General features: G+C 44.7%; 2 protein-coding genes across 8 annotated transcripts; one reads left to right on the top strand and one right to left on the bottom strand.

The window, feature by feature from the left end:
• Positions 1-3,636, top strand: tril (TLR4 interactor with leucine-rich repeats). The gene has a single exon (XM_077009445.1). It carries the CDS (start codon positions 273-275, stop codon positions 2,592-2,594), a length of 2,322 nt encoding a protein of 773 aa, XP_076865560.1. The 5' UTR covers positions 1-272; the 3' UTR covers positions 2,595-3,636.
• Positions 3,637-3,790: 154 nt separating this feature from the next.
• creb5a (cAMP responsive element binding protein 5a) lies at positions 3,791-19,258 on the bottom strand. Of its 7 annotated transcripts, none has more exons than XM_077009449.1 (11): positions 18,971-19,258; positions 16,923-16,993; positions 16,627-16,720; positions 15,471-15,580; positions 14,830-14,943; positions 13,317-13,600; positions 13,160-13,235; positions 12,698-12,925; positions 12,372-12,593; positions 9,457-9,556; positions 3,791-5,148 (listed from the first exon to the last, which is right to left on the bottom strand). In XM_077009449.1, exons 2-11 carry the CDS (start codon positions 16,974-16,976, stop codon positions 5,036-5,038), a joined length of 1,395 nt encoding a protein of 464 aa, XP_076865564.1. In that variant the 5' UTR covers positions 16,977-16,993; positions 18,971-19,258; the 3' UTR covers positions 3,791-5,035. The 7 variants fall into 7 exon arrangements, with proteins under 7 accessions (XP_076865564.1, XP_076865562.1, XP_076865561.1 ...); XM_077009447.1 differs by having other exon boundaries at positions 12,698-13,024; positions 16,923-16,978; positions 18,971-19,249; XM_077009446.1 differs by having other exon boundaries at positions 12,698-13,024; positions 18,971-19,248.
• Positions 19,259-19,871: the final 613 nt, after the last annotated feature.

Genomic DNA, 19,871 nt, shown 5'->3' with positions numbered 1-19,871 from the left:
CACTTGTGGAATGAGAGATCCTGAAGGAGGAGAGCGTTTCCTCGCTCGAAGCCGCTTTAGCGCACAATGGTTGTGCGAAGGTATGTCTTTGTCTGACTGACTTCACCATGAAGCAGGACTTTCTGCAAAATGACTGAACACTGATATTCTGTATTCCGCTGCGACTGCACAATGGATATATTCGAATTGTTATTTTTTTAGTATCTGAAATGAAAACCGAAGAGACTGGACTGTGTAATGTGTGAAAGGTTGCAGCGGGTTGTTATTGTTTCATGGGAATGGCGAAAAGTATGTTCTTTAAACGTATGCTCTGGTGCGCTCGAGCTCTTATATTCCTATCCTTGCGATCTGTGGGCGCAAATTGTCCCGAGCGATGCGACTGCCAGCTCGCGCAACATGTCCTCTGTGCAAATCGCGGGCTGCGCGCGGTGCCACAAGCACCGGGTTTGAGCGCGGGGGATGTGCGGGTTCTGGGCCTCGCGGGAAACTTCATCCGTAACATCAGTGCGTTGGACCTCAAGCGTTATAACAGCCTCATGAGACTCAATCTTCAGTTTAACAGAATACGGAACATACACCCAAAAGCATTTGAAAAACTTTACAAGCTCGAGGAACTGTATCTGGGCAATAACTTGATTTCTGCGATGAAGCCGGAGACTTTCCAGCCTTTAACAAAGCTTCAGATCCTCTACAGCAACAACAACGACATTAAAGAATTAACGCCCGAGTCGTTTGGTAGTCTTGGGAGCATCGTTAAACTAAGACTTGACAGCAATGCTATTAAATTGTTGAAGGAGTCCGTTTTTAAACATATACCCAATCTGATGTTTCTACATATGGAATCCAACCAGCTTCAGTATATTCATCGAAATGCTTTTTCACGTCTTACAAAATTACAGTTTTTAAACCTGTCTAATAACAAGCAAACGGAGCTGCGCGATATTTTCACGTTTTCCCAGCTTACTTCATTAGTGACGTTACTGGTCTCAGGGAACCAAATAACCCACGTTGGGAACTACGTGTTTCAGAACTTGAAGAAGCTCACAAAACTGTCGCTAAGTGACAACAAAATTTCCCGAATTGACAGCGGCGCGCTCAAAGGGCTCTCGCGCCTGAAAGAGCTCATGATTGACGGTAACGAGCTGACGGAGATTCCAGCCGGTGTACTGGACCCGCTCGAGCGCCTCGAACACCTCGACCTCAGCGACAACCAGATCTCGCGCGTTGATGCTGCGGCGTTCGGTCATCTCGCGCATCTGAAAGTGTTAAAGCTGAAGAACAATCAACTCACGAGCCTGTCCGGTGGGATCTTCGCTTCAAACGGAGCTCTTTTCAGTTTGGATCTAAGCGGCAATAACTGGACGTGCGACTGTCGTATGGGGGCGCTGAAGAGCTGGATGGCAGTGGCGCGTGCTCAGGGAAAACTGTTGGTGGGGGTTGTGCGATGTCATCACCCCCCAGCGTTAGAGGGAAAGAATTTGGGCCATGTAAACGACACCCAGCTGCAACCTGGAGGGAACCACAGTGGATTCTGTGGATCAGATTACCAGACAGAACCACTGGAGAGTAGGGGAGCGGGCCTGGTGCAGTCCCTAGTTACAAAGCAGAACAAACCGAGGCGAGGAAATGAGGAGGAGCACCGTGGAGCTGTGAGGGGGGGAGACGCAGCTGGAGAGGACAGACCCCCCCCAGACAGGAGGAGGACAACACTCCGTGCAGCCCAGAGCGATTCTGCACAGGCTAGGAACAGAACCCCCCTTCTGGCCCCAGTTGGAGCATTGACAACCAAAGCTGCCCCCACACTAAGAGACGATACTGTTGGGGAAAGCATGGCTTGGTACGGAGATGAGAACTTGGCATCGGCCCGGCCCGGAGCTCTGGGGCACCAGTTGGAGCAGCAGGGAGTGAGGTCAGTGACGGAGACGGATGCCTGTCAGTTCAACCGCGACCACATCATGAATGTGAGTGTGAACGGTGTGACTCACAGTGAGGTCAGAGTCTGCTGGTCTGCCACACCCTACAGCACACAGGTGCGCCAGACACTTCTCTTCCGCGTCCTGTTCGACCGCTTTGGTCATCCCGTACGCTTCCCGCGCTACGTCTACACGGACGGCGAGACAAGGGCCGTGACTCTACAGGAGCTCCGGCCTGACTCCACCTACATCGCCTGTGTTGAGAGTGTGGTGGGCGGGGCTTTGTGTCAGGTCGCTCCACGAGATCACTGCGTAGGGTTTGTTACGATGGCGTTGTCACCGGTGGGTGGAGCTAAACTACAGCACATCACCGTGGCTGTGTTGGCAGCCAATGCTCTGCTCGTCATGCTGGTGGGTGGAGTCTGGCTGGGCCGGCTACTGAGGAAGAGACTCCAAAGTAGGAAGTCTGGACATGTTCCCATTCGTCACATGTACTCCACCCGTAGACCTTTCCGCTCCACCATGGCAACAACCTGCGTCTCCTCAGAGTTTAGCGGATACCAGAGTGGTCGGCCATTGGCTGAGGAAGGCGACCTCATCCAGTTCCCAGGAGACCGATTCTTTGACAGCTGTCTTACCCGTCGAGATAATGATGTTATGACACCATCGTTCTCAGACTGAATATGTGTTTTTCACTTACATGCATAGCAGGGCAAAATGTGTACCATATATTTGTGTAGTGCGTAGTACGTGTAGTGTGTTTGTGTGAATGTTTAAATATATGTGTGTGTGTGTGTGTGTGTGATAATATGTTTGAATGTGTGTGTGATATGTTTGAATGTGTGTGTGTGTGTGTGTGTGTGCGTGCGCCTCTGTGGTTGTCTCTGTCTCTTCTCCAGTGGTAGTCTCATCCTTGTAGAAAAACATCTGCATGTTTATGTAGATGTGTGTGTATACTTTTGTATGTCTATGCAGATCTGTAGATTTATGCATACGTGCATATATGCAGATCTGTGCATATATGCAGATGTGTACATTTATTCAGATCCATACATTTATGCAGATTCGTACATTTAGGCATATGTACATATATGCAGATCTGTGCATATATGCAAATGCATACATTTATGCAGATGTACACATATGCAGATGTACATTTGTGCAGATGCGTACATTTATGCACGTGTAAGTTAATTTTTTCCTGACAGTATCAGCTGCTGGTTGGCAGAATTGTTTTACTTTTTATTGTTTATTTACTTCTGACAGTTGTGTTTCATGTAGTAATATTCTTGATATAAAATATATTTCAACTTGGACATAGAATTTGCCAAATGTGAATCTCTTGTTGAGTTACAGTTACTTTGACTGCATTTCAGGAAAACTGATACTGCTTTTTCACTGAGTACTGTCTGGCATTTATCACATACACAATTCATAAAATAAATGGGGAGATCTGTGATGTGTATAAGTGTGTGTTAGGTGAAATTATTTCCATTAAAACATTATAGACCTAATGCATTCAAAAACTAGTTTCTGCATCCAATTATTCAATACTCAATTCCTAACTTCTGCGATTTGTAATGATTGCTCATACAGTACTACGCCCACAGATAGCTCACTGGAATGTAAATTCGAATAGTGTCCATTAGGGGGCAGACGCTGTCAGACATTCTTGTACGAGCAATCCCCTTAAATCTTCTGTACTATATTCAAACATTAAAAGTATTTGAAGACAAATCAAAGTTAGATCATGCATTGTAGTAAACTAAATTATAAAAATATGTTTTTAATAAATTGAACCATAAATTCCAACTTCAAGTTCAATAATAATGTAGTGAAACTTCCATCGACTGCAGCAGCCTTGTGACACACACAGATGTAGACCAAGTTCTTTTAATTAGAAATTGCAATAGAATCTGTTAGTTTGGTACAAAAATAAAGAAATTTGGATTATCTTTTCAAAAACTGTACATGGAAAACATCTGAACCTGCTACTCGTAGGTAAAGTTACACCCCACATTTCTGAAGCTGTGTAAAAGGTCAAACATTAAACATGCTGTTATGAACTAAAGGGAACTGATTCATGTTATTATATCACATCTGACATGTGCACTGTCAGGAAGTAATAAGTTATTTCTATGTATTCATCAGCATGTATTTGTAATACTGGTACCGGTGATGTGTTCATATGGAAAAATATTGATAGATAATAAATTGTAGTTGTATATGATATTTTATGTTTTTTGAATAATCTCATATAAAATGCACCACACATACTGTTAAGATGAAAACAGGCTGGGTCAGTATGTTACCACATGTATGTGCATTTGTGTGTGTGTGTGTGTGTGTGTGTGTGTGTGTGTGTGTGTGTGTGTGTGTGTGTGTGTGTGTGTGTGTGTGATACCTGATAGTTTCATGTAAAGGTACTTGTGATATCATTTCCAGTCAGCACGCAATTGCTAGTGATGCAGTGATACACGCAGCTCACAGCTCCATACACACAGCATCATACACACTACACACAGCATCATACACACAGCATCATACACACTACACACAGCATCCTACACACTACACACAGCATCATACACACAGCATCATACACACTACATACAGCACCATACACACTACACTGCATCATACACACAGCATCATACACACTACACACAGCACCATACACACTACACACAGCACCATACACACTACACACAGCATCACTCATACGTGGATGTAGTCATAGACATGTTCTCGTTCTGCTGTTCAGCGTGTGTGAAGTGGAGTGATAAGCACACCAGTGTCTGTTATTCAAGACATTAAACGCTCCTGCGGACACGGGGTTGGTGGTGCAGGGACCAGGGCGGAGCCAAGGAAGAGGAGGCGTGTCCAGCGACTCTGATCCAGGCTGTCAGAGTGTTTCAGTGAACCAGGTGCTGCTGCTGATAAGGTACTTGATAGCTTTCCAATTGCCTGGTAAGGACTTAGGGTTAAGGTGAAGTATTATGGTTAAGGTAGGGTAAATGGTTAGAGTAGGGTAAATGGTTAGGGTAGGATAAGGTAAATGGTTAGGGTAGAGTAAAGGGGAGGACCAGGTGGGCACTGCTGAGGTGTTGACTGGTCGCCCCTCAGCTGGTACAGTGTGAGGGCGTGGGGAGGCGTGTGCTGGAACGATTGCTGGATGCTGATAGGCTGTTGTGTTGGATGATATGTGTTGAGGAGGAGCTTCCAGGACTGCCCACTGCAGATTAAAGCAGAGAAAGTAAGATCAGTTGGAGAGGCACCCACACTACATACACACACACACTACACACACACTACATACACACACACCACACTGCGTAAACACACCACACACACAGACACATACACACACTCACCACACACACATTACATACACACACCGCACACACACACTACATACACACACATAACACTACAGACAGACACACTCACACACCACACACACACTATCAGTCAAATATTTGAACCTACTCTGTTTATTTTTTATTATTATAAAAAAAAATCTTCAAGTTATTATGTAGTGTGTGTGAGCGTGTATGTGTGTGTGTGAATGAATGTGTTGACATTGAATTCATATTTACCACCTTTCCCAAATTATATTTGTCTTCTAAACAAAGTTAAGCATAATCCATAATCAAGAGCATGCATTTAGTCTGGTGTGTTCAAACTTGACTGGTAGTGTACACCATACATTCTGAGAAAATATACAGTAAATGACAGGACCTTATCTAAAACACGTATTCTAAAACATGTATTCTAAGTGTTACTAAATGCTAAATGTTAGATTAACTGAACTAGCAGACAACTATCTAGCTGTAAGGTAGATCTTGCTCTCTGCAGAATAGAGAGAATCCCAACAGGCAAATATCTGTCAAGAGTAAAAAGGTAGAGCATGAAAATGCCAAATTGCTTGTTTCTGATATAAGACAGTATTTTTAAACATAGCGTATGAACGAATGAGGAAGCTTGAGGTCAAGGGACTAGACAGAGGAGGAAGAAGACGGGAATGGAGACATGTTCCAGACAGAAGACATGTTCCAGACAGGAGCATGTTTCAGACAGAAGACATTTTCCAGACAGGAGCATGTTTCAGACAGAAGACATGTTCCAAACAGAAGACATGTTCCAGACAGGAGCATGTTCCAGACAGAAGACATGTTCCAGACAGGAGCATGTTCCAGACAGGAGCATGTTCCAGACAGAAGACATGTTCCAGACAGGAGACATGTTCCAGACAGGAGCATGTTCCAGACAGAGGACATGTTTGAGACAGAGAACATGTTTGAGACAGAGAACATGTTTGAGACAGAGGACATGTTTCAGACAGAAGACATGTTTCAGACAGGAGCATGTTTCAGACAGAAGACATGTTCCAGACAGGAGCATGTTTCAGACAGAAGACATGTTCCAGACAGAAGACATGTTCCAGACAGGAGCATGTTTCAGACAGAAGACATATTCCAGACAGAAGACATATTCCAGACAGAAGACATGTTTCAGACAGGAGCATGTTCCAGACAGAAGACATGTTCCAGACAGAAGACATGTTCCAGACAGGAGCATGTTTCAGACAGAAGACATGTTCCAGACAGAAGACATGTTCCAGACAGGAGCCTGTTCCAGACAGAAGACATGTTTCAGACAGGAGCATGTTCCAGACAGAAGACATGTTCCAGACAGAAGACATGTTCCAGACAGGAGACATGTTCCAGACAGAGGACATGTTCCAGACAGAAGACATGTTTCAGACAGAAGACATGTTTCAGACAGAAGACATGTTTCAGACAGGAGCATGTTCCAGACAGGAGCATGTTTCAGACAGAAGACATGTTCCAGACAGAAGACATGTTTCAGACAGAAGACATGTTCGAGACAGAGAACATGTTCGAGATAGAGGACATGTTTCAGACAGGAGCATGTTTCAGACAGAAGACATGTTCCAGACAGAAGACATGTTCCAGACAGGAGCATGTTTCAGACAGAAGACATGTTTCAGACAGAAGACATGTTCCAGACAGAAGACATGTTCCAGACAGAAGACATGTTCCAGACAGAAGACATGTTTCAGACAGGAGCCTGTTTCAGACAGAAGACATGTTCCAGACAGAAGACATGTTCCAGACAGAAGACATGTTCGAGACAGAGAACATGTTCGAGACAGAGGACATGTTTCAGACAGAAGACATGTTCCAGACAGGAGCATGTTTCAGACAGAAGACATGTTCCAGACAGAAGACATGTTCGAGACAGAGAACATGTTCGAGACAGAGGACATGTTTCAGACAGAAGACATGTTCCAGACAGGAGCATGTTTCAGACAGAAGACATGTTCCAGACAGAAGACATGTTCCAGACAGAAGACATGTTCCAGACAGGAGACATGTTCCAGACAGGAGACATGTTCCAGACAGAGGACATGTTCCAGACAGAAGACATGTTTCAGACAGGAGCATGTTCCAGACAGAAGACATGTTCCAGACAGAAGACATGTTCCAGACAGAGAACATGTTTGAGACAGAGGACATGTTTCAGACAGAGGACATGTTTCAGACAGAAGACATGTTCCAGACAGAAGACATGTTTTCCCTAGGAGTGCAGAATTTATGTGCTTAGACAGGCTTTACTGGTACTAACAATTATCTCATCTGTGTATGTAAATGGTATGACTTTGTAAGCCATGACCAGTCACTCAAGGTATATAGAAATTAACTAGAGCTAGTTGGACCTTTTCGGGTGGAAGATCAAAATAAACTCCCAAGCCTACTGCTTTAAAGGCGTTAAAGGTGAAAAACTTGTGATATGGCCACCTTCCTCATCAGACCTGAACCCAATTGAGCACATGTGAGCAGTTCTTAAATAGGAGATTTATAGTGAGGGAAACCATTACACCTCTCTGAACAGTGCAGGACAACATTACACCTTTCTGAACAGTGCAGGACAACATTACACCTTTCTGAACAGTGCAGGACATCAGTACACCTCTCTGAACAGTGCAGGACAACATTACACCTCTCTGAACAGTGCAGGACAACATTACACCTTTCTGAACAGTGCAGGACATCAGTACACCTCTCTGAACAGTGCAGGACATCAGTACACCTCTCTGAACAGTGCAGGACAACAGTACACCTCTCTGAACAGTGCAGGACAACATTACACCTCTCTGAACAGTGCAGGACAACATTACACCTTTCTGAACAGTGCAGGACAACAGTACACCTTTCTGAACAGTGCAGGACATCAGTACACCTATCTGAACAGTGCAGGACAACATTACACCTCTCTGAACAGTGCAGGGCATCAGCACACCTTTCTGAACAGTGCAGGGCATCAGCACACCTTTCTGAACAGTGCAGGACATCAGTACACCTTTCTGAACAGTGCAGAACAACATTACACCTCTCTGAACAGTGCAGGACAACATTACACCTCTCTGAACAGTGCAGGGCATCAGCACACCTCTCTGAACAGTGCAGGGCATCAGCACACCTTTCTGAACAGTGCAGGACATCAGTACACCTCTCTGAACAGTGCAGGACAACAGTACACCTTTCTGAACAGTGCAGGACAACAGTACACCTCTCTGAACAGTGCAGGACATCAGTACACCTCTCTGAACAGTGCAGGACAACATTACACCTTTCTGAACAGTGCAGGACAACATTACACCTTTCTGAACAGTGCAGGACATCAGTACACCTCTCTGAACAGTGCAGGACAACATTACACCTCTCTGAACAGTGCAGGACAACATTACACCTTTCTGAACAGTGCAGGACATCAGTACACCTCTCTGAACAGTGCAGGACAACATTACACCTCTCTGAACAGTGCAGGACAACATTACACCTTTCTGAACAGTGCAGGACATCAGTACACCTCTCTGAACAGTGCAGGACATCAGTACACCTCTCTGAACAGTGCAGGACAACAGTGCACCTCTCTGAACAGTGCAGGACATCAGTACACCTCTCTGAACAGTGCAGGACAACATTACACCTTTCTGAACAGTGCAGGACAACATTACACCTTTCTGAACAGTGCAGGACATCAGTACACCTCTCTGAACAGTGCAGGACAACATTACACCTTTCTGAACAGTGCAGGACATCAGTACACCTCTCTGAACAGTGCAGGACAACATTACACCTCTCTGAACAGTGCAGGACAACATTACACCTTTCTGAACAGTGCAGGACATCAGTACACCTCTCTGAACAGTGCAGGACATCAGTACACCTCTCTGAACAGTGCAGGACAACAGTGCACCTCTCTGAACAGTGCAGGACAACAGTACACCTTTCTGAACAGTGCAGGACATCAGTACACCTTTCTGAACAGTGCAGGACAACATTACACCTCTCTGAACAGTGCAGGACAACAGTACACCTCTCTGAATACTTAAGGTTTATTAGAATTTTGGAATAACCAAAGCAAAGTTGGTGAATCCTAAAAAGAATCCTCAAAAATAAGACTGTTCACATCAGCATATATATACTGTATATATAACGTGTGTGTTACGCACCCTGTGACACTCTCTGTCTCGTGGTGACAGGACAGTCCTCATGTGCTTTCAGAATCTGCTTCAGTTGAGTGACCTCTGACCTCAGCAAAGTTACTTCATTCTAAAAACAAATAAACATTACCAAACTTTAACTTGTGTTTCTCTACCTGTAACTGCAGGTGTGTGTGTGTGTGTGTGTGTGTGTTTCTCTACCTGTAACTGCAGGTGTGTGTGTGTGTGTGTGCGTGTGTATGCTTCTCTACCTGTAACTGCAGGTGTGTGTGTGTGTGTGTGTGTGTGTGTGTTTCTCTACCTGTAAGTGCAGGTGTGTGTGTGTGTGTGTGTGTGTGTGTGTGTGCGTGTATGTTTCTCTACCTGTAACTGCAGGTGTGTGTGTGTGTGTGTGTGTGTTTCTCTACCTGTAACTGCAGGTGTGTGTGTGTGTGTGTGCGTGTGTATGCTTCTCTACCTGTAACTGCAGGTGTGTGTGTGTGTGTGTGTGTGTGTGTGTTTCTCTACCTGTAAGTGCAGGTGTGTGTGTGTGTGTGTGTGTGTGTTCGCGTGTATGTTTCTCTACTTGTAACTGCAGGTGTGTGTGTGTGTGTGTGTTGTGTGCGTATGTTTCTCTACCTGTAACTGCAGGTGTGTGTGTGTGTGTGTGTGTGTGTGTGTGTGCGTATGTTTCTCTACCTGTAACTGCAGGTGTGTGTGTGTGTGTGTGTTTCTCTACCTGTAAATGCAGGTGTGTGTGTGTGTGTGTGTGTGTGTGTGTGTGTGTTCGCGTGTATGTTTCTCTACTTGTAACTGCAGGTGTGTGTGTGTGTGTGTGTGTGTGTGTGTGTGTGTGTGTGTGTGTATGTTTCTCTACCTGTAACTGCAGGTGTGTGTGTGTGTGTTTCTCTACCTGTAACTGCAGGTGTGTGTGTGTGTGTGTGTTTCTCTACCTGTAACTGCAGGTGTGTGTGTGTGTGTGTGTTGTGTGTATGTGTTTGCGTGTGTTGTGTGTATGTGTTTGCGTGTGTGCGTGTGTTTGTCTGTGTGCGTGTGTGTGTTTCTCTACTTGTAACTGCAGGTGTGTGTTGTGTGTATGTGTGTTTCTCTACGTGTAACTGCAGGTGTGTGTGTGTGTGTGTGCGTGTGTATGCTTCTCTACCTGTAACTGCAGGTGTGTGTGTGTGTGTGTGTGTGTTTCTCTACCTGTAAGTGCAGGTGTGTGTGTGTGTGTGTGTGTGTGTGTGTGTGTGTGTGTGTGTGTGTTCGCGTGTATGTTTCTCTACTTGTAACTGCAGGTGTGTGTGTGTGTGTGTGTTGTGTGCGTATGTTTCTCTACCTGTAACTGCAGGTGTGTGTGTGTGTGTGTGTGTGTGTGTGTGTGTGTGTGTGTGTGTGCGTATGTTTCTCTACCTGTAACTGCAGGTGTGTGTGTGTGTGTGTGTTTCTCTACCTGTAAATGCAGGTGTGTGTGTGTGTGTGTGTGTGTGTGTGTGTTCGCGTGTATGTTTCTCTACTTGTAACTGCAGGTGTGTGTGTGTGTGTGTGTGTGTGTGTGTGTGTGTGTGTGTGTGTGTGTGTGTGTGTGTGTGTGTGTGTGTGTGTGTGTGTATGTTTCTCTACCTGTAACTGCAGGTGTGTGTGTGTGTGTGTGTTTCTCTACCTGTAACTGCAGGTGTGTGTGTGTGTGTGTTTCTCTACCTGTAACTGCAGGTGTGTGTGTGTGTGTGTGTGTTGTGTGTATGTGTTTGCGTGTGTTGTGTGTATGTGTTTGCGTGTGTGCGTGTGTTTGTCTGTGTGCGTGTGTGTGTTTCTCTACTTGTAACTGCAGGTGTGTGTTGTGTGTATGTGTGTTTCTCTACGTGTAACTGCAGGTGTGTGTGTGTGTGTGTGTGTGTGTGTGTGTGTGCGTGTGTGTGTTTCTTTAAGTGTAACTGCAGGTGTGTGTGTGTGTGTTTCTTTAAGTGTAACTGCAGGTGTGTGTGTGTGTGTTTCTCTATGTGTAACTGCAGGTGTGTGTGTGTGTGTGCGTGTGTGTTTCTCTACCTGTAACTGCAGGTGTGTGTGTGTGTGTGTGTGTGCGTATGTTTCTCTACCTGTAACTGCAGGGGTGTGTGTGTGTGTGTGTGTGTGTATGTTTCTCTACCTGTAACTGCAGGTGTGTGTGTGTGTGTGTGTGTGTGTGTGTGTGTGTGTGTGTGTGTGTGTGTGTGTGTGTGTGTGTGTGTGCGCGTGTATGTTTCTCTACTTGTAACTGCAGGTGTGTGTGTGTGTATGTTTATCTACCTGTAACTGCAGGTGTGTGTGTGTGTGTGTTTCTCTACCTGTAACTGCAGGTGTGTGTGTATGTGTGTGTGTGTTTCTCTACCTGTAACTGCAGGTGTGTGTGTGTGTGTGTTTCCTTACCTGTAACTGCAGGTGTGTGTGTGTGTGTGTGTGTGTGTGTGTGTGTGTGTGTGTGTGTGTGTGTGTGTGTGTGTGTGTGTGTGTGTGTGTGTGTGTGTGTGCGTGTTTCTCTACCTGTAACTGTGTAACTGCAGGTGTGTGTGTGTGTGTGTGTGTGTATGTGTATGTGTTGTGTGTATGTGTGTGCATGTGTGTGTGTTTCTCTATGTGTAACTGCAGGTGTGTGTGTGTGTGTGTGTGTGTGTGTGTGTGTGTGTGCGCATGTGTGTTTCTCTACCTGTAACTGCAGGTGTGTGTGTGCGTGTGTGTGTTTCTCTACGTATAACTGCAGGTGTGTGTGTGTGTTTGTGTTTCTCTACGTGTAACTGCAGGTGTGTGTGTGTGTGTGTGTGTGTGTGTGTGTGTGTGTGCATGTGCGTGTTTCTCTACGTGTAACTGCAGGTGTGTGTGTGTGTGTGTTTCTCTATGTGTAACTGCAGGTGTGTGCGTGTGTGTATTTCTCTACATGTAACTGCAGGTGTGTGTGTGTGTTTCTCTACCTGTAACTGCAGGTTTGTGTGTGTGAGCTCCTCAGCCTTCCTCTCCAGTGATGTCACCCAGATCTTCCTCTTCTGTCTGCAGCGTGAAGCAGCTGCTCGGTTCCTTTCCAGAAACTTGCGCCTGCGTTCGTCTGGGTCCTCGACTGCCGTGTGCCTCCGCTTCACTGCACTCACCTGTGGGGGGCTGTGTGTGTGAGGGGGGCTGCTGGCAACTGGAGACACCTGCAAAACATTTTACTTAAAGCTTACACAAAAACCAACCGCTTATATATATATATATATATATATATATATATATTGCATCAACATGCTTCTACAGGAACTGCTACCTGGGCAGGTGCTGACTGATGTGTCAGGTGAGTGACAGTTGGGTGGGAGGGGCCATGGTGCAGGTGTACATGAGGAGGAGGATGAGCACAGCTCTGCGGTGGCTGGTCTTGGCTTTGATGATGAAGAGTGTGTCTTTGCTCTGTTTGGCCATGGCAGTGATGCTGGTATGAATGAAGAGACGGTGCTGGCAGGTGTGTCAGTGGAAGCCCCGCCCGCCTGTGCTCCTGTGATGACATCATGTGATCCATGATCATGTGACCCATGGAGTTCTGGTTGCCAGTAGGAGCCACAGGGTGTGTCTGGCCTGGCATGACCTTTGGTGTCTGAGGGAGTTGGGAACAGACTGTCATCCGTCATGACTACACGTGTCCGTCATGTGTGTGTGTGTGTGTGTGTGTGTGTGTGTGTGAGTGTCTGAGTGTGAGTGTGTGTGTGAGAGTGCGTGTGATCACACTTACGTGCATGGCACACGTCCCTTGTACAGCACAGGCTTCTGGGAAGCTCTGCTGTCTGTGAAGGCAGCTGGGTGCTGACCTGGGGTCAGTCAGAGAGGCACAGAGAGATTGAGAAGACAGAAACACAGACATGTTTGTGCTCTACTCGGACTCTACTCACTGTGCGGTGGCCGTGTTGCAGCTGTGCAGGTCCACTGAGCATGGAGGAGACTCTGTGAGAAGGGCATGCTCATGGAGGTGTGCCAGAGACAACTGGGAGGGGCCTGGGCGTGGCTGGGGGGCTCGGGAAGGTGGAGGGGGCTGTTGGGGAAGGGGAGGGCCCTGTTTGGGGAGGGGAGGGGCATGTTGGGGAAGGGGAGGGGCCTGTTGGGGATGGGGAGGGTGTTGATGAAGCTGGCACTGATGAGGCTTGCTTGGTGCTAATAACCCCTGCAGTGCACAGTTCTGTGAAGAAGATTAAAAATATTTTAATGAAGCTCTCCTGTTTCTCTTTACATTTTTACTTTTTTCCTTTGTCAGTATCAGTATACAGTACCCCTGTATCTTTGTTGAGGATTTATAAATCTGCGGTGTGTCAAACAGCAGAGTGTGAGAGCTCTGCCTCCATCATTAGTGTGTTTGGCTTCACTGTGAAGCTTATGACCGGAGCTCCTACCACAGCTGCTGCAGGAGAACCACCACCACTTATAGTATTATTTCATAAATACAATTGATAAATATGGCACATTAAAGAATAATGTGACAGATTTTTGTCTCTCTGAATAATCTCTGATTCCCCAATGCTTTAATAAACCATCTGCATATTCATAGATTAGAGCCATTTAATGTGAACAGACTGCATAGAGCAGGGCAGAGGTCTGTGATTGGTCAGCTGGGCAGAGGTTTGTGATTGGTCAGCACGGCAGAGGTTTGTGATTGGTCAGCAGGGCAGAGGTTTGTGATTGGTCAGGATATATCACTTCCTCTCCAAAACAAGACTGTCATACAACTACATGATGACATTTGAAAAGGGGATTCCAGTGAATACAACATTCTGGTCTTAGGCAAACTAGAAACACTGACATTTGTATACTGTCAGTTTCTGAGTTTTTAGTTTATTAAACAGCTCTGTAGTGAGTGCATATTTCAAAATACACACTTGGAATCAATTAAATTTGAACACATCACAGTTCCCCAAAAGCAAAACTGGGCTTATGTGTGATTACAGAAGTGAAAATTAGCATTAAAAGTATCTTTCACCTGAATAAAATGGGGTTTCCTGAAATGTGTGCATATAAAATCTATTTGTGCATATGGAGTGAATTCCTGTTTGACCTATCTATATATCTGTCCCTGGGTACTTTCTGCATTCTCTGGAAATGTTCCTGTGTGTGTGTGTGTGTGTGTGTGTGTGTGTGTGTGTGTGTGTGTGTGTGTGTGTGTGTGTGTGTGTGTGTGTGTGTGTGTGTGTGTGTGTGTGTGTGTGTGTGCATTTCACACATTTCATTTGTCTGACTACTGTTTGCAGATAAGAAGATAAGATATTGGTTAGAAATGCAGTTGAATCTGATCCTGTGCACACACATATATGCACGCGTGCCCACATACAAGCACAACATTCAGAACAGCCTATATAATCATTATACTGTATTGTTATTATGATATTTTAGATATTTATATATGTTACCAATTACATCAGCTAATGCTGGACGTCCTCTTAAAAACCAGCCTGCTGTAATGTGTGGATTACTCAGGAGCAGAGGCTTGTGACACATTACAGAACTCAAGATGAACACCAGTGGTGGCTGCTGCAAACATATTCAAAACATAAACAGAATTTCAGAAATAGGACATGTTTGGAAGCCCAGCCAACTTCCTGTCCTGTCAACCAATCATGTGAGGTGCTTAGGAGCACAGCATGATGGGTAAGTACCTACACAAATAACTCTCTCAGTGACATTATGCAAAAAATCTAGTTTTTTCACAAACTGAATTAGGTGAACCATGTAGAGACGTTAATGCTGAATTCAAATGTTTTATTGAATGTTTGTATCACATATGGTTTTTAACACAGAGGGGCTTTTCTTGGAATCTTTTCTTGGTATGGTGTTCTCCCCTTGTGAGGTGTAATCTGCCCCAGTGTGGCATTCTCCCCTTGTGAGGTGGTATCTGCCCTGGCGTGGCTTTCTCCCCCTGTGAGGTGTAATCTGCCCCAGGGTGGCGTTCTCCCCCTTGTGAGGTGTAATCTGCCCCGGCGTGGCGTTCTCCCCCTTGTGAGGTGTAATCTGCCCCTTGTGCTGACTCTGCTGTTCTCCTGTGAACACAGGCTTCTCACCTGCTTGCTGTCTTCTTCCTCTTCTTCTGTGGTCTGGTCGAGTTCCAGCTCGCTGAAGAGACCCACCTCCTCACAGTTCCGCAGGAACCGTGTTGGTGTTGGAGTCTGATCTACACAGAGCACCCAACACAGACTTATGAGTCTGTTATGTACGTTTATGTGTGTTAATGCAAACTAATATACATTAATGTAAGTTAATATGCTGCATGTGCATGGCTGGAGGAAATAGTTATGCAAGTTATAAAATATTTGAAAAATTTGAAAAATTGACACCCTGGTGTCCTCGACAAAGCCCCTGCTCGGATCAGACGGATTGTAGCTTTGTTGTTTTGCTAATTCGGGGCTAGACTAAACGGACCTGCCTTCTGTGGACTGTCAGTGGCAGGGGTCAAGAGGTCGGAAGGGAACCCTTCCTTTTGTTTTTTATGTAAATGTTCCTGTCACTGTAGTGACAGCTTACAGGCCCCCAGTTGATGTTTACATATGTCAGACCAGGGTAACAGACATTGTTTGAGTTCATATTTTAAAAAGATGTGGAATATAATTTAATTACCATGCCTCTACACACACAAACACTCACATCCACACACTCACATGCTCAGACATACACACCCACAAACTCAGACATACATAAACACACACACACACACACACACACACACACACACACACACACACACACACACACACACACACACACAAGCTCAGATATACATATATATACACACACACACAAGCTCAGACATACATATGCCCACACACGCACGCACACACACACACACAAGCTCAGATATGCATGGTAGAAAGGGCTTGATGTAGAACTGTGGAAGGACAATATTATTGTAATACTGTAAAAATCATCAGTCAAAAAATATCAGAATGTTTAACACTATGTGTCTCAACCAGGTGAGTAATCTTATTGCTTAATATGTTAATGAGTCAGTGGCATGTTGCAGGTGTTTTATTGGTTTGCTTGAATACCTGCATGATACCACTGAGTCCTGCATCAGATCTGAACCCTCCCACAGTACCATCCTGTGTGATCTGCTGGTTTTGTCTGTGTGATCTGCTGGTATTGTCTGTGTGATCTGCTGGTTTTATCTGTGTGATCTTCTGGTTTGTGTCTATGTGCCTGTTTGGATGTTAAGAGTTTTACCTGAGAGTGTGCTGTCACACTTGATTGAAGGGATCTTAAGGATCATCTCATGTTTGTGTCTGTGGATGATCAGATGATCTTCCCTCTGGAAACGCTGCAGAAAATCAGGCACAGAGGCTTTTTAAGAGAGGTACTGTGACTTCTGTCTAAATCAGGGTTAGAGAATACACACAGGGAAAACTGATGGATGTTATACAGGTATAGAATGTTAGCCAATGTGTCCATATATGCAGCTGTAACCTATGGTAACTGTAGATACATCCAGCAGTGACCACAGAAATGCAGGTGTCACTCACCTGTGCACATCCTGGTGCAGAGCACATATACAGCCCAGTCTGGTCTACATTCATCACTATGACCGGAAAACCTTACACACACAGACACATGCACACACACACACACACACACACACACACACACACACACACACACACACACACACACACGCATGCATGCATGCACACACAGACACATGCATGCAAACAAACATACACACAATCACACACACAAACATACACACACAATCACACATACACATACACAGACACACACACACACACATCAGAAGAATGTTCTTCTACTTGTCTGGTTGTATTGAGTAAATGTAGGTTTGTGTTTGCATGTTCGACTGTACTGTGTTACTATTGGTTGTGTGTTTGATCTCTTGTCTGACTGTACTGTCTTGCTGTAGTTTGAGTGTTTGTGCAACAGACTGGTGATGATCATGATGCCATTTACCTATTTTAGGGTAAGCCAGTGTTGTAATGAGCACACACACTACTAAAGGACACTACACACCAGCCCATGGCACACACTCAATGTTTCCACTGCAAGTTAGGTAGGCACTGATCCTCCAATCAGCATCATTATTCTACAGCAAGATTTTTAAAGACGAAACCTCTACCCCTAGCTCCATAATCCTTGATAGTAAAGCCCTTGTTCCAAGTGTGTGTGTGTGTGTGTGTGTGTGTGTGTGTGTGTGTGTGTGTGTGTGTGTGTGTGTGTGTGTGTGTGTGTGTGTGTGCAGGGTTTTAGTAAGTGGTAGAACCCAGAGTGATGGAGACGGATGTGGTACAGCTGGAATGTGTGCCACTCTCCTGTGGGAGGTAAGCGTAGCTACAATGCAGAACTGCAGTGAACTGTAAAAGTACCTTTTGTATTAACTACTTTTAATAACTACTACTTTTAAATACGTTTTTGAATATGTATTATTAGAAAGTATTTTGGGTAAGTGTGTCTTATGTATAAGAAAGTGTGTTATTATGTATATTATTAGAAAGTGAACGTTGTGTATATTAGAAAGCATGTTATAAATTAGCAAATCATCTAATAGATCTATATTTATCTAATAGAAAGCCTTCTCGTTCTTCAGACATCTGCGTATCATTGGCTTAAGTTTCACCTGTTTAAATCATCACTGCAGCAAGAACACGGCAGTCTGATTTTTCAAGAACACAGCAGTCTGATTCTTCGCCCCCCCCCCTCTCTCTCTCATGATATCATTAAGATCATCTAAAAAGATAATTTATAACCAACAACAAAAACCCACGCGTGGCTGTAGCAACTCATCCAGCTGGATACAAGCGAACACTGAAAAAATATTGTTTTAGCTAAATGTAGGTAGTAAATCAACTCAGAACGAGAAATTTCCAAAGTGATATTTTTGTGTATCGAATATTCAGGCGCCTGTTATCAGTGTTTATGGGACAAAATCAAACCCCGCAGCCCGCACAATGACGTCATGGTGACATGTTCAAACCCTCAGTCACTCTTCATCCCCCTCACTCTAATTAACCGGCACCTCATGCCCACAGCGCAAGAACCTGAGTTTTAAGTTGTATGAAACACGTTCCCTTAATGAACTTCAGATTCAGATTCTTCCGATAAAATATGGTCTTTATAGTCCGTTGAAGTGAACAATTTAATTCAGCTCCATCAAAGATGATGATCCGGTACAATCTCACTCTCTCTCTTTCAAAAATAATAAAGAGGCGAACACAAAAAGTGCGACTTCACCTGTCCAGATAGGCGCTCTTGATAGACTGTCAAACTACCTGACAGCCCACCTGTCCACTAAATATCTTACACACTTTCGCTCAACCACATCCTCTGGTCCAAAATATTCAGATATTGTTGCTTCAACACATGACCTCAGTCTACGCCTGTTTAATGTTATCACACCCCTTCCAAACAGAAACTCAAAACTGTTTATCAGCCGGCATTTCCAGTGACATCTAGTTTCATAACTAACTGGATACACATTATACTTTCTGCTTGTATTTTGGAAGAATTTCATAAATGACATAATCAGAGACTCGATGGTAATACAGAACGTCTAACTTACCTAAAGACGCGCAGACACCAGCGACGCTCCTCACGCACGGACGAAGCACGCTGAACTGAAGCGCGATTACAATATGACCTATTTACAGACGCATTACATCACCTCTCGGTGACGTCGCGTGGGATTCCTGAACTTCTAAATCATTGCGGTTCGTTTTTTTATAGGAGGTGGGGGTTTGAGATCGTACGCGCCCGCCTACCGAGAGGCCGGCGCGAGCAGAGGGTCCAATCATTGGCGCAGGGGGAGACGGGGCGGGAGGGAGGCGTGTCGTAATGACGCGCTGCGCCAGCACCAGTCTGCAAGCGTGCGCGGGACAGTCCCGATTACCGAATTGCGCTTTTGCTGGTTTTGTTTCGAAGTCTTCTGAACTGGATATGCACAAGCGTGTCACTTCCAACCTTAAAGAGTTGGTTTTGTTCGTTCCGTTGCGACTTGGTAACGGGTCTGTACCCGATTCATACAGTAAGAAAATGACTCATATTACATTACTGAATACAACAAAGTAATACATGTCACACTATACATGTCACATGCACGCGGTCTACACTACGAACCCACCTACAGTTTCGCGACGGGACAGTATGCACTAACGATTAACTAACGGGATCACTGCCGCCTAAAAGTAAATAAATAATGTAAAACCACATTGCGGTATGACGCAAGACTTTGGCATTCTGTAGCCAACTGCAGACTATACTGACGCAACGGTAATATGATACGGTTCAGATAACATTTAAAAGAAATTTGATTTTAAATAGTTATTTATGTAATAATCCCAATATTTTATTTATATGGTCACTGAAACTGTGATAAACAGGATATACTGTGCATTCTTAAATAATACTTATTTTATTAATAAAAAGTACCAATATTAATATAGCAATTTAGCAATCAAACATAA

Source organism: Brachyhypopomus gauderio, chromosome 6 (genome assembly GCF_052324685.1).
Source record: "Brachyhypopomus gauderio isolate BG-103 chromosome 6, BGAUD_0.2, whole genome shotgun sequence".
In the NCBI taxonomy this organism is placed as follows: Eukaryota; Metazoa; Chordata; class Actinopteri; order Gymnotiformes; family Hypopomidae; genus Brachyhypopomus; species Brachyhypopomus gauderio.
Note: the sequence above shows the minus strand (reverse complement) of the source record. Positions and strands in the feature narration are given on the sequence as shown.

Bases quoted from the DNA above. Each gene is read 5' to 3' on its own strand.
- tril (XM_077009445.1), top strand. From the start codon at position 273: ATGGGAATGGCGAAAAGTATGTTCTTTAAACGTATGCTCTGGTGCGCT.
- creb5a (XM_077009447.1), bottom strand. From the start codon at position 16,976: ATGAATGTAGACCAGACTGGGCTGTATATGTGCTCTGCACCAGGATGT. The intron at 16,721-16,922 runs GTGAGTGACACC...GATTTTCTGCAG, and splicing joins CTGCACCAGGATGTGCACAG to CGTTTCCAGAGGGAAGATCA. The intron at 13,236-13,316 runs GTGAGTAGAGTC...GACTGACCCCAG, and splicing joins TGCAACACGGCCACCGCACA to GTCAGCACCCAGCTGCCTTC.